The 13234-nt window shown below is 65.2% G+C and overlaps 2 protein-coding genes and 1 non-coding gene across 3 annotated transcripts; all 3 read right to left on the bottom strand.

Annotated features, from left to right (window-relative positions):
* Positions 1 to 260: 260 nt before the first annotated feature.
* LOC141416551 (sodium/iodide cotransporter-like) lies at positions 261 to 8658 on the bottom strand. Its single transcript, XM_074053523.1, has 15 exons — positions 7200 to 8658; positions 6705 to 6770; positions 6207 to 6258; positions 6030 to 6097; positions 5534 to 5688; positions 5198 to 5338; positions 4986 to 5115; positions 4500 to 4588; positions 4035 to 4147; positions 3880 to 3950; positions 3623 to 3709; positions 2831 to 3024; positions 2214 to 2338; positions 1886 to 2001; positions 261 to 1349 (listed from the first exon to the last, which is right to left on the bottom strand). Exons 1-15 carry the CDS (start codon positions 7737 to 7739, stop codon positions 1167 to 1169), a joined length of 2130 nt encoding a protein of 709 aa, XP_073909624.1. The 5' UTR covers positions 7740 to 8658; the 3' UTR covers positions 261 to 1166.
* Positions 8659 to 10726: 2068 nt separating this feature from the next.
* On the bottom strand, positions 10727 to 12531 carry LOC141416550 (large ribosomal subunit protein eL20). Its single transcript, XM_074053522.1, has 5 exons — positions 12386 to 12531; positions 11558 to 11737; positions 11319 to 11448; positions 10975 to 11084; positions 10727 to 10856 (listed from the first exon to the last, which is right to left on the bottom strand). The coding sequence occupies exons 1-5, from the start codon at positions 12401 to 12403 to the stop codon at positions 10764 to 10766; spliced, it is 531 nt and encodes a 176-aa protein (XP_073909623.1). The 5' UTR covers positions 12404 to 12531; the 3' UTR covers positions 10727 to 10763.
* On the bottom strand, positions 11151 to 11283 carry LOC141417084 (small nucleolar RNA SNORA68). The gene has a single exon (XR_012441708.1). It is a non-coding gene; the product is annotated as a small nucleolar RNA SNORA68 (small nucleolar RNA).
* Positions 12532 to 13234: the final 703 nt, after the last annotated feature.

Here is a 13234-nt window from a genome sequence, read left to right as displayed (position 1 = left end):
GGCCTGGTGCAGGGCGTGGGAGAGGAGACTCTGGTGACGCCGGCCGGCCATCGGGGACAAGGACATGACCATTCCTTCCCGTGTGAAAGAAGTCCACCTGGGAGGCCGCGAGGTGGAGGATGAGGCCGTGAGACCCCATCTCCAACACGGCCGCGGCGGCCGAGCGCGGTGCCTCACACCTGTAATCCCAGCCCCTCGGGAGGATCCCGACCACCGTGCACAGCGCCCTCTCCTCTTCCACACAGAGACCTGCACACCGGTGTCCTCGGCAGGTTTATTCGCCACAGGCAAAAGCTGGACCCCAACCCCGGTGTCCACCCCCCCACGGTGGATGAATGAGCCACGGGGTGGAGTACTACTCAGCAGTGAAAAAGAGCGAGTCGCAGAGAGAGACCTCTACGCATCAGCCTCCACCCGGCTCGGCCTCCGCCCGCGTCTCCCCGGGGCCTCTTCGCGGGCTCTGGGCTCCCTCTCTGTCCCCCCCACTTTGTAAAACTTATTTTTTGAGGTGCTGGGGTTGAACTCAGCACTCCCCACTGACTCCCACCCCACCCCGTCCCCTGTTGTTATAGGACAACGGTCACTGGGTCAGTCAACACACAACCTCTTTCCCGTTAGCTGTGGGGGGCTGTGACTTGGGCGGGTGACGGGGTCACGGCAGGTGGGTGTGACTCTCCCCCCCACACACACACTCTGGGCCACCCGGGGAGGTAAATGGACAAACAGCGAAGGAGGCAGGGCTGGTGGCCTCCAGCTCTTTCTTGGCGATGGTTGCTTGGCTGTGTGACCTCGGCCGAGTCGCTGTCCCTCTCTGGGCCTGGTTCTGTGCCCGCAGAGGGCTCAGGCTGCAGACCAGGGGAAGGCTGGGGTCCTTTCTGTCCTTGGATCTTGTCCTGGGATCTGGGACAGCTGGGGACATCTTTCCCTTGGGCACAGAGAGGAAGCCAGCCTCATTTTGGGGGCGCAGGTGGGGTGCAGCGTCTAAACCCAAGGGGGGGGGGCGGCAGCAGGAGAGTCACTTCCTGGAGGGCGGGGCCTATGCGGCCCCACGCTCATTTGCATATGCTGTCCGTCCAGCCAATCGCTGTCTGAGGCTGGCGGCCCGCGGCCTGGGATTGGCTGCTTGTCCCAGGTTGGGACCCGGGCCCCCGGCCTGCGCTCAGAGCTCAGAGGTTTGTCTCCTGGTCGAGGTTACGGCCAAGGTCACGGCCAAGGTCACCGTCAGGTCCACGGCTCAGGGTCCAGGGGTGGCCGCCCTGTCCCTCCCGCCCGGGGACCAGCAGCTGCTCCTCGTCTGCGGGCTGGAAGCCCGGGGGCTTCTTGGACGCACGAGGGATTTCTTCAGGGCTCTGGGGGGCAAAGGAGGAAAGACGCACTGAGGTTCTGTGCAGGGTTGCGTAATATTTCGTTCTCTTTCTGCCTCGGCCTCCTTCTGTCCAGGAAAACAGACCTGTCCCCCAGAGCGGCTGCAGGGACACTCGGGCCAGACCCCTGCCCTGCCCTGTCCTCCATCGGCCAGCCCCCCGCTTTATGATCTCAGCTGTCAACGGCTGTCACCGGCTCCAGCCAGAACTGGGGTTCACCACCTCTGTCCCCCCATCGTTCTTGAATCTGGGCCGGGCTTTGGCCACAGTCCCTGCTGTCCCTTATGTAAGATTTGCCCCTAAGCTCGGTCCATTCGTTTTATCTTAAGGTCAGGCCAGCTGTGTGTCCCCCCCCCCACTGCCCGGGGTCACAGACAGGAAGCGATCGAGGTCACAGTGCGGCCAGGACAAACTCGGCTGGCCCCAAGGGAGGGCCAGGACGATGGCTGGCCTGCCTCGCTCCCATCCGAGCCTGTCCACGCCATCGCGCCCCCCTCCCTGGACATGACCAGCAGACCGACCTTCACCAAGCTGTCACCCAGGCCGGCCATGTCCTCCTTGGGGGCCACGGACGCCGTCTGTCTGTCCAGGTCCCACCAGAGCAGCCCGGGGCCGATGGCGCTGCGTTTGGTGGGGCCTGAGGAGTGGGGGAGAAAAGATGGGGGGGCTTTGGTGACAGGGACCCCCCCATGTCCCTGAGCCTCAGTTTCCTCATCTGTGCGCGGAGCCGAAGCCCCTACCTGGGCGGCCCCAGGACCTTTGCACCTGCTGTGCCTCCCTGTGGCTGGCCGGGAAGACCACACCCCCCTCCGGTCAGCATGATGGACACCCCTCCTTTAGGCCACTCACCCGTCAGGTAGCTGACCAGCGCCCCGCACAGCATGGTGGTCACTGTGCCCAGTGCCCCGTAGTACAGATAGGAGATGGCGTAGAAGCTGTCGGCTAAGACTGGCCAGCCGGGGTCCACTTCTGAGCTGGGGGGGTGGGGGACAGGCGGGCGTGAGCCTCCGTCTGCACCCCCACTTCCTTCCATCTGTCCCCTCTCGGGGCGTCTCCATTGCTGTGCTTGGACGTGTGCAGTAGCCAGCCGCCCTGGCGTGGCCGCCACTGTCCACCACCTTCCACTGACCGAACCACACATCCAGTGAGGGTCTGGCATCCAGACTAGCCAAAGCCAGAAGCACCCCAAATGTTCATCCACTGAGCAAGGGAGAGGAAAATGAGGGGCCAGTGGAATACTACTCGGGCATGAAAAAGAATGAGGCAGAATAACTGATAAATACTGCGATCGTGTGACCCTCGAAAACACGCAGAGACACAGAAAGCCACCTATGCCACATGCCACGTAGAGGAAACGACCAGGGGACGCCACCCAGGTCCCCAGGTGGAGGGCACGGCGCTGCCCGCAGCCTCAGGACCTTTGCACGTGCTCCACGCCCCTGCGCAGCCCCAGTCCAGCCACTTACCTGGGGGGACCGGCTGAGGCATTGGTGGCGAGGAGCGGGTCCAGCAGGACAGAGGCGTTGGCAGAGGGAGCAGGGCAGCTGGCCGCCGAGGTGGGCAGGACCCCCATGCTCTTCGCGCTGGGCGGGTACAGCGTGGCGCCCAAGGCCACCCATAGCGAGAGCGCCAGGCCGGCGCCCAGCCCGGAGAGCACGCCCTGGGGGCGGGGCCATCGAGGGGCGGGGCTTGTGACCTGCCCCGCCCCCTGTCCCCCACCTCCACTCCTCACTCGCCCTGGCCCAGTCATTGTCCCGCCCCTTGTCCTGCCTCATCCTATCAGCTATCTCCTCGCCTCTCGCTCCTCCCACCAGCTGACCACGCCCAGCATCTTCCTTATCTCAGCTATCGCCCCACCCACCGACCAACCACACCCTCACCTTCCCTGTCACACCCTTGTCAATCCCACTAACCACGCCCATCTTTTCCCTGTCACCTGTCGCTCCACTGCGCAACCACACCCTCACACGCCCTGGCCACGCCCACGACGAGTCCCGCCCCTAACGCCTCCTTGCCACGCCATTTGTCCTGCCCACCAACCAACCACACCCCGCCCTCCATGACACGCCCACTTGTTAGCCACACCCCTCACATCTCCCGGGCCCGCCCTCACCCCGCCCACCACTTCCATCAAGCCCAAGCCACGCCCACGCCGTCTCGCCCGCCCCGCCCTGTACTCGCCCACCAGCCAACCACATCCTCGCCCTCCCTGCCCCGCCCCTGTTGGCCACGCCCACCTCCCGGCCCCGCCCCCTCACCGGCGTGTTGCAGGCGGGCAGCAGGATGCCCAGCGTGAAGGCTCCGAGCAGAGGCCCGCTGATGACGCCCATGACCGTGAAGGAGCCCTGCCGGACACGGGGGTCTGAGGGCGGCGCCCCCTCTCCGGGGCTCAGCTCACCGAGATGCACAGACTTTCTCCTACAGTCGGGGTCCACCTCCCTCACCTCCCCCGCTGTCCCCTGGCAGGCTGGCCAGCCCGACATCGGTGACTTGGGGTGCACGGATGAGGACTGACCTGCAGGACGCCGCCCCCCAACAGTGAGGACAGAGCGGCCACCGTGAGACAGGCCGAGCCGTAGATGAGTGCTGTGACGGCGGGGACAGCGTGGTCAGCGCCACAGGTCACCCCGGCCAACCCCCTCCGCCCCGGGACCCCCACCCCAAACTCACAGAGCCCCTTGGAGATGACCACGAGCTTTCGTGGCGCCAGGCCGGGCAGCCGTGGCTTGATGAGGTCTTCCACGGTGACCGCCGCCATGGCGTTGATGCTGGTGGACGCCGTGCTGGGGACACGAGGTGGACGGCCCACTTGGATCCCGACTTCGCCACCATCCACACCCATCTTACCCAGCCCAGCTGCACAGACGCACGGAGCTGGGCTCTCCGAGGTCCCCGTGCCCACCCTGTCCACCTGACACCCTCCCACGGTGACCACGGACACCCAGGACCCCTTCTAGCGACACGTGGGACGCCATCATGGCAGGAGGACAGGAAGAGGAAGATACGCTGGCCCTGGGACTGCGGTCCCTGTGCTCAGTTCCTGCACTCGGCCACAGCTGGCCACTGGACATGAATGGTGGCCTCCCGTCCCCCACAGATGCAGCCAGCAGGGACAAGGTGGACCCAGGTGCTCACCTGAGGGTGCCACTGTACGCACAGGCCAGGAAGAGCCCGGGGACTCCAGGCAGGTCCTCGAAGATGTCCAACACCAGGAGGGGCATGTACTGTGGGGGACCGGGGTCACTGTCCAGATCACAACACCGCGGGGACAGGGGCTTCTGTCTGCCCTGCCCTGCCCATTCCCCTGAGCACAGGACAGGACAAACAGGGTTCCCACAGGACACTGAGTGTGTGTTTGTTGACTGACTACGTGAACACGGGGCTTGTCACTGAGCCTGGGAATTCCAGTGAGGCAGGGTCCCACGATGTGGTCATTTATAGAAATGAGTGCCCAGGATGGCCCCCATTGCCTCCCAGACTGTCACTGTCCCCACTCCACTCTGAGTCTCCTGCCCCAAGACCTTGGCACAGACCACTCATATTTTACCAGCCTTAATTCCCAGACCTGGGAGGGCAGAGGGGGTTGGGGACACGGCCAGGGGCGGGAAGGAGGGGACCGACCTGGTCTGGGGCAGAGATGCGACCGGTGAGGAGCGGGTCACAGTCGCTGTAGAACACAAACATGACAATTCCACAGCAGGCAGCACTGGTCACGATCAGAATCAGCCCCAGCTGGTTGATGAGCAGGGCCCTGGGGGAGCGATGGCTGGCCTCAGTTGGGGACAGGACTGGGGACAGAGGCCTCCGTGTGTCCCCCCGCCCCCGGTACTCACAGCTTGGCCTTGTTCTCCGTCTGGCAAGCCACATAGCGCTGCACCTGGGCCTGGTTCACCCCATACATGGACAGCCACACCAGTGTGCCCCCCACCACGAAAGTCCAGAAGGTGTACCGGCTGCGAGGATCCGGGTCGAAGCTGCGTGAGGACACCACGAGTCAGCCGCGTGGGGTGTCACAGGGACTTCACGCCTCCTCGGTCCCCCACCTTGGCCATCTGCCTCTTGTGAGTCTTTAAGGGAACATTTGGACTGGGTTTTGAAGCATGAGCAGGAGTCTGCCAGACTGGAAATTCTTTTTGTTTTCTGCCACATCCCCTGGACGCCCCGCTCACTCCATCAGGTTGATCCGAGAGTGGTTCTGGGCCAGCTGGAACACTCGCCAGGGCCCGCCCATGAGCACGGTACCGCGGGCCAGAATCACCCAGAAGCCACTCAGCATGACCGCGACCTGGAACACGTCCGTCCACACCACCGCCTTCATGCCGCCCTGCGGGTCGGAGTGGAGCGTGGGGGGTCAGCTGGGGGGACAGATGGGCCTCTGAGTCAGGATGGAGCGGGGAGGAGGAGGCCTGGCCCTTGATGACCCTGGCTGGCCCCTGGCTCAGATCCCCCGTCGGTGCAACGGGTTAAGAATGGGGAGGGCATGGGGCCCCAGGAAGCAGCCATGCCTGACCTGGCCTTCCCCTAGACTCTGCAGTAGCCTTGCATCGTAGGCAAGGGGAAACTGAGGCCCAGCTGGGGCTGCAGAAGGGGGACGCTTTCCTCACAAGGGACTCGGGTCGGGGGGCGTGGAGCCCCCGCGCGGGGTGGGGTCACGGGGCCACTCACCACAGTCGTGTAGATGGTGCAGATGACGCCGGTGGACAGCAGCGACGCCCAGATGTCCAGCCCGGTCACTGCAAAACGACCCCCGTCCCCGCTTAGGCGGCGAGGCGAGGCGGGTGCAGACCCCGGCCCCCGTGTCCACGCGTCCTGTGGACCCCGCCCCGCGTCCCGCGGTCACACCTTGGTTCAGGATGAGCGCAGGTGCGTAGATGACGATGCCGGTGTAGAGCACCTGAGGGGAGGGGGCGGGGGCGGGGCGAGCGAGACAGACAGGTCAGGGGCGGGGCTAGCGGCGCAGGGGGCGGGGCCGTGCAGGATAAGAGCTGTGCTGAGTGGATGAGGCTAAGTCAGGATGGGGATGGGGGCGTGGCTAGACAGGATTGGGGCGGGGCTAGATGGGGAGGGCGTGGTCAGGACGATGGGGCGGGGCCACACAGATGAAGGCGTGGTCAACGAGAGTGAGGGTGGGGCCGGCAAGTTTTCAAGCAGAGGCAGCGGGTGGGCGGGGCTAGGCATAGGAGGGCGGGGCTAGCCAGGATAGGGGCGGGGCTGCGGAGTGAGGGCGTGGTCGGGGCGAGGACGCTGCTAGCGTGGGTGGGCGGGGCTAGGCGGATGGGGCGTGGCCAGCGAGAGCGAGGGCGGGTGCCGCTGGGTGAGGGCGGGGCAGAGGTCACTCACGGTAGCCACCAGGTACTGCACGGTCCCGCAGAGCCGCACAGCTCGGCTGAAGCGCAGCTCCAGATACTACAAGGAAGGGCAGCGAGCTGGGGGGGGGTCACCTGCGCAAGTGACCCCTGGGTTTGGCTCTTGGCGCCCCTCCCCCACCCGCGTGCCCAGGAGCCCCGGGGAGGGTCAGCGGTGGCCGTGCTGTGGGCGCCTCCTACATACTGGAGCCGCGATGCTAATCGGCGTCCCGTGCCTTGGAGGGAGATAGAGTCCAGATCACCTGGACTGTTGGGAAAGTCCCCCTGGGGGGCTGGGGGTCAGGGCGGGCCAGGCTGACCCCACCCAGAGGCAGCCCCGCAGGTGGTGGGCATGCGGGGACAGGTGCACGCCTGTCCCCCTGCGCCAGGGGGAGGACCGGGGGCGGGGACCCGGAGCTCTTCCTCCTTCCCGGCCGGCCCGGGGCCTCTTCCCAGAAGGACCCCGCTGGCCGCGGGCCATGGCCGCTACCTGGTAGGTGCTCGTGAGGCCCAGGCGGTAGAAGACGGGCAGGAAGAGCGCGGCGGTCAGCAGCGAGTTGAGCACCTGGCCCAGGCACATCCACAGGAACTTGAGGCCATAGCGATGGGCCTCGGCGGGGACCCCCAGCACCTGCACGGCCGACATGAAGCTGGCCGACAGGGACAGCCCGACGGGCAGGGCCGCCAGCTGCCGCCCCCCGGTGAAGAAGTCGTCGGCGCTGCGCTGCCCGCCGCCGGCCAGCCCGACCCCCAGCCCGATGCCCGTGGACACGAGCAGCATGAGCGCGAACACGCCGTAGTCCCACGCGGCGAACGTGGCCGCCGCTGTCCCCATGGCCCCCGGGGACCCTCCGGAGAGCGGGCCGGGAGACTTAGTGCCGCGCCCGGCGGCCCGTCTGTCTGTCTGGTCTGTCTGTCCACCTGCGTCCCTGAACAGCCCCCCCACCGCCCCACCCGCGTGTGTCCAGCACGCCCGGTGGGAGGTCGTAGCCAGGCTCCTAGGGGAGCTTTCCGTGGTGTCCTGCGCCATTTATGGGGTTCGGGATCGGGTCAGTGCGGCTCCACCCCCAGACTGGGAGGTGACACGACACGACACGACCCGCACCCTTTCAGCCCTGGGGCTGGAGGCGGGGAAGGCACATGGGCGGCTGCGGGCGGGGGCAGAGCGAGGGCCACGGGGAGGGACCTCCCCGGCTTGTCCCCACCCCTGTCCCATCCTGCAGCCAGGTCCCTGAGCAGGGTCTGTGTCACAGCTAAGGTCCAGAGAGGGTCCGTCACGTTCCCTCGCAAACCCTGCTGTTGCGTGGACGCTCACAGGACTGGGGGTCACTTTCGGGGTTTCGGGATGCCCAGTTTGAGTCTGGACCTGGACCTGCTCCCCTTGTCCGTCCCCACCCAAACAGCCAGGGGCACCAGCAGACCCCGACCCTGGCTGCTCTGGTTGGCACAAGTTCTCAGCCGACGTCCCTCATGCTGGGGGATTCTTGGCTTCTCTGAGGGACTCAGTTTCCCCATCTGTAAATGGGGAGTCGGGCGCCAGTAGCTCACGCAGAGTGGCTCAAGCGGCAGAGCACCTGCCTGGCAAGTGTGAGGCTCTCAGTTCAAGTCCCAGTGCCGCCAGAAAAAACGAAGTACAAATTGGACCTGGGCCTTTGGGCTGGAACCACAGGGGCCTCCATCAGGCGCAATGTCCTCTGCTGGGCTCCTCTGGCTACAGAGGCGGGAGTCCGGCCTGACCAGGGGCTGTTGTCCACGGCTGCGAACCCGTGGGACCCTGCGCTGGGGACGTTGGTCTCTGTTTTGGGTGCAGCTGGGCTGTCGGAGGGACCTGAGCCTGGTGCTCGTCTTCCCGGCGTCTGCAGCCCCCTGGTGGCCGACACGCGCCTGCCGGCGGGGTCCGGATCCCCTCGTGTGGCTACATGGACACCTGCTGCCCCTGGCCTGGTCGCCAAGCCGGTGCCAGGGTGCGCGGTGGGCCGGACGCGCGCGATCCCCTGCTTCCACCCGGGCTGCGGGCTCCCGTCCAGCACGGCCATGCAAATGCATGCAAAGCAGCCATCGCTTCTGGGAAGTGGTGGCGCCGGGAGGCTCCTGGCTGAGACATGCAACCCCGGGCGCCTGCTGTATACAGGGCCCCGTGCCAGGGGCTGAGCACGCGGTGAGACGCGCACACGGCTGGTGTGTGCGGGGACTTCATGTGAGGACCCTGGGAGGGGACCTGCGCGGGGTGACGGACCATCTGCAGGCACAGATGGGCTGCGCGGGGAGGGCGCTCGGGACCCGGGGGACAGCGCCGGTGCAAAGGCACCGGGGCGTGAGGCAGCGAGGCCCCAGTTCACTCAGAGGCATTGGGGACCCGGCGACTGCTCTGGGGCAGGGAAGGAGCGGCCAGGTGGGGCAGGAACTTCAGAGGCCAGGAGTAGGAGAGGCCGGCAGCCCCAGGATTTGAGTTGCCTGGGGTGCAGAAGTGAAGATGAAGCGGGCTGTGCTGGCACCGCCAACGCCACTCATCACGGGCTTCCCGGCAGCCTGGCGGGCGCTGGCCGCTCAGCAGTCTCGGCCCCAGGGCTGCACTACCCCAGGCTGTGAAGGGGTCTTGTGTCCAGCCCATGTCCTTGTTGCCCTCCCTCCTGTGAGGACCAGGCTCCAGCCCCCCCACCAGAATTAACACACAACCCCACCCAAAGTTGGGGCTGGGAGAAAACTCTGGTGGACATCAGGACGTACAGCTGGACAGGACAGGGGGACAGGCCAGGTGTGATAGTGCAGGGATCTCGGGCAGTGGGAGGGAGGGTGGTGGGTGAGGCTGGGCTGAGAACCAGCCCAGGTGCTCCAGGCTTAGGTGGAGAAAACCTGCCCTCCTGCTGTGTCATCCTGGCAGGAGGCTTTGGACTTCTCCCCATCCAGCCTCACCCCAGAGGGGACTGTCCCCAGGAGCCCAAGTCCTCCATGGCCAGCACTGCAGCTAAGGTGGGAGCCACTCAAGGTGAAGCACCTAAACACCTTCCGCTTCCTGGTTCTAGTACATACAGCTTCAGGGAGCCAAGGTGGCTGCTGGACACCCTCTCCCCCCAGATGGCACGGGTTACTGATGCCAGGAGCACACGACCACTGGGGGGAGGCTGGGAAACTTTCTTTCCTGGGTGGCAGCTGTGGCCCTTTCATTTTTCAGGGATTGTCACCACCTGGACTCACATGTCTAAGCAGCTTGCATTACAGACTTGGACCAAGTGGGACAGCCAGCAGCTAGCTGAGTCCAGCACAAATGCCCACCCAGCCCTCCCAATCACAGAAGTGACACTGTGCCCCAGTGAGGACTGTTGTCATCCAAAGCTGATGGGAGGACGAACCTCACCTAAGACTGCGCCCATGGCAAAACCCAGCACAACTGGGTGACGATGACTCCAGCCTGTAGTTGGGATCCCGAAACTGCAAGGGGCCATGCCTCAAAATCCTGTGGACCTCGGTCCAACCCCAGTGCTGAGCAGCAGCAGAGGATAGGTGCACAGGACTTGGGACAACACCCAGCCTGGCCTGTGGCTTTGCACCAGCCTGGGCTCGTGTCCCCAGCCTGCCTCTCCCACAGGAGGGCATTCCCCAACCGTGCATTGACCTGGGCACTCCCGGCCCCCCAGGGCTGTGTGAGACACCAAGGAGGGACCTAGAGGTCACTTCCCAGCACTGGTAATTCAGAGTGCACGGCAGCCCAGGACCAGGACCAGAGCCCCTGTTCCTCTCCCAACAGGCAGAACCGGGTGACATTAGCCTAGAATTCCCCAGGAGGGGACCCTCAGGCCTGAGAGAGACGCAGGGGGGTGGGGCTCGAGGCCCCTGCGCGGCAGCAGAGCACACACGGGAGCACAGGCTGCGGCCAAGGCCTGGCTGACAAGGGTTTGGGCCCCTGGCCAGGTGCAGCGCCTTTTGTTTGCAGGGAGGCTCTTGGGCGGGAGGTGACCTGCGGCCATGGGTGCCCTGGGTGCCGCGTGGGGCCCGGGAAAGTACACAAGGGAGCCGGAAGTGGGTCCCTAGGTTTATTGGGGCGACAGGGCCGCGTCTAGAAGAAGGTGTTGGGCCTCTTGGTGGTGAAGCGGGGCTTGTGCTGGCGCCGCAGGACGCGGTGGGGCAGCGGGAACTTGATCTTGGAGTCCTGTGGGCAGAACAGGGGGTGAGGGACAGAGGCCTCTCCACAGTCCTCCAGGCCACCCAGGCATGGCCGCCCCCCGGGGCTCCTGCGTCAGCGTCCCCGCCCCGCCCCGGGCGCTCACGTGGAACTGCTTCACGGCCGGCCGGCGACACTTGCTGGCCGCGATCTCCTCCACCTTCATGATCTGGATGGAGTGCGCGCGGGCGCGGTGCCGGGCGCCCATGTCGCGGTCTGCGGAGAGAGGACAGCGTCAAGCTGGGCAGACAATGGCGGCCACCCCAGCCCCCGGGGACGCAAGGTTGTAGAACCTCCACATTCACTTTGAGGGGCACGGCCGCAGCCCCCCAAAGGCGACGAGGCCCCCTTGCTGTGCGCGCCATCGCTGAAACCCCTGCTACCGCAAGCAGCGGCTTTTGGGTTGGGGCGCGGCGGGGTCAGGGCCGCGCGCAGGGCCCGGGCGCTCACAGCACTGCGTGACGGCGCCCGCCGTGGTCAGGTCGCGGTACTCGCGGTACATGTTGTGCGTGCCGCTGCGGGAGTCGTAGCGCAGCCACACGCCGAAGTTCTTCACGCGCAGCGGGGACTTCTCGAACACCTGCGGGCCGGGCGGCGATGGAGGTGACAGTGAGGCGACAGTGATGGGGGTGGTACTGGGGGGGGGACAGTGACAGTGACCCCGCCCGGGGGCCGCACTCTGCCCGCACCTGCCCGCAGTACACGATCTCCCCCGAGGACTTCTTCATCTTCTTCAGCTGCGACACGAAGTACCAGAATCGCGACTTGGCGACGACGTGGTTGGGCGCGAAGATGCGCATGCGGTACAGCGGCGGCGCGTGGCACTTGGGGGTCGGCAGGCAGCGCCCCACGACCTTGTACTCCCGGAGCTGGGGGGGACGGACGGACGGACGGACAGACGGGACAGACGGACTCGGGGATCTGAGCCGCGCTTCCCCATTTCCGCCACCATCCGGGTCCCAAGGGGCAAGACGGGGTGCCCCCCACCCCCCGCTTGACCTCTGATCCCACGCCCCAGGAGGCGCGGGGGGGAGGGGAGGGAGAGAAACTGAGGCTGGGAACCGCATACGGCCCGCCCGCCTGTTTTCACTTTTTTTTACAAATTCCTTAAAAGCTCCGGATGCTCCCCCACCTGCCCCCTTCAATTTTGCAATCCAAGCACCCACGGGTTCAACTCCGCACCCCGACTTCGTCACCCCCCCCTTCTCCTCCTCCCGCCGGACCAAGACACAAACGACCACTATCCCCGCTTTACATTCAGGGAAACTGAGTCACAGCGCCTCTCTCTTCTCCCCCGACTGCACTCCCGACCATCCATCCTCCGGCCCCGCACCCGCCGCCCCACGCGGCCCCCGCCATGGCCGCCATATTGGCCGCAGCGAGCCGGCAGCTCATGGGGCAGGGGGGCGCGGACCGCATCGCCCACAGCTCCCACCCGGTCCACGCCGCCTCGCCGGGCCCCACGAGGCGGCTCAAGCCGCGTCCCTCGTCTCCCAGCCTCGCCGCGCGCGTCTTACTGTGCCGGAGGCCTTCATGGTGCTGTCTCCGCGTTCGCCGCCACCCACAAAAGGAAGTAGCTCTTTCCGCGCAGTCGCTCACCACGAGTTCCTTGCCGGAAGTCCCGCCCTCTAGATGCCACGCCCTTATTGGCTCTTGAGAGCAGCGCTCAAAGAAGGTGACTTCGTTATTGGCTGTGGATCCGCCTACGACTCACAGCCCTACCTCTCTTGATAGTAAACCTACATCTCCCAGAAGGGAGTGCGGCGAGCTCTCCGTGTTCCGTCTACTTCCGTAATGGAGCGACGGCGCCGCACGAGGCACGCTGGGAGTTGTAGGAACTTGAGGGTCTCCTGCGTTGGTTCACGTGTTCTTCCTGGGGATGCTAAGTGTTCGAACTTAGACTTTTCACGGTGTATTTTTTTTTCTTTTACATAATTTGTGTTACTATTTTTCTTGCCTCGGGCTGAACGACGCAGATCTCGAGCCAACAACCTGGGACTTATGGTACATAAAATGGGAATGCAAACTTTTTTTATCCTAGAGATCCTTAGCCACGAGCATTGCATAAGCGCTGCACTGCCATTGGGGTGGGTTTTTGATGCACCGTCTTTGGGATTCACAGCGCTGGGCTTGAGTGCTTGCAGACCCTGGGTTGGGGTTCGTCGTGACGTCATCGCTCGTCCTATGACGTCATCGCGCACCTTGCGACTTGTGACGTCATCAAGCATTATGCGCCCGCTGCGTCCTTCTGGCTTCCTTCAATTAGCATGGCTTGGTGAAGGTCCTTCTGCATTTTAGTTTCCCCGGCGCTTTGTCCATTTTGAGGGCATCACAAGGAAGCCTGCGTGGGTCTTTGGGCCTGCATC

Source organism: Castor canadensis, chromosome 14 (assembly GCF_047511655.1).
Source record: "Castor canadensis chromosome 14, mCasCan1.hap1v2, whole genome shotgun sequence".
NCBI lineage: Eukaryota > Metazoa > Chordata > Mammalia > Rodentia > Castoridae > Castor > Castor canadensis.
The sequence above is the reverse complement of the archived record's forward strand: the minus strand, read 5'-3'. Positions and strand labels throughout refer to the sequence as shown.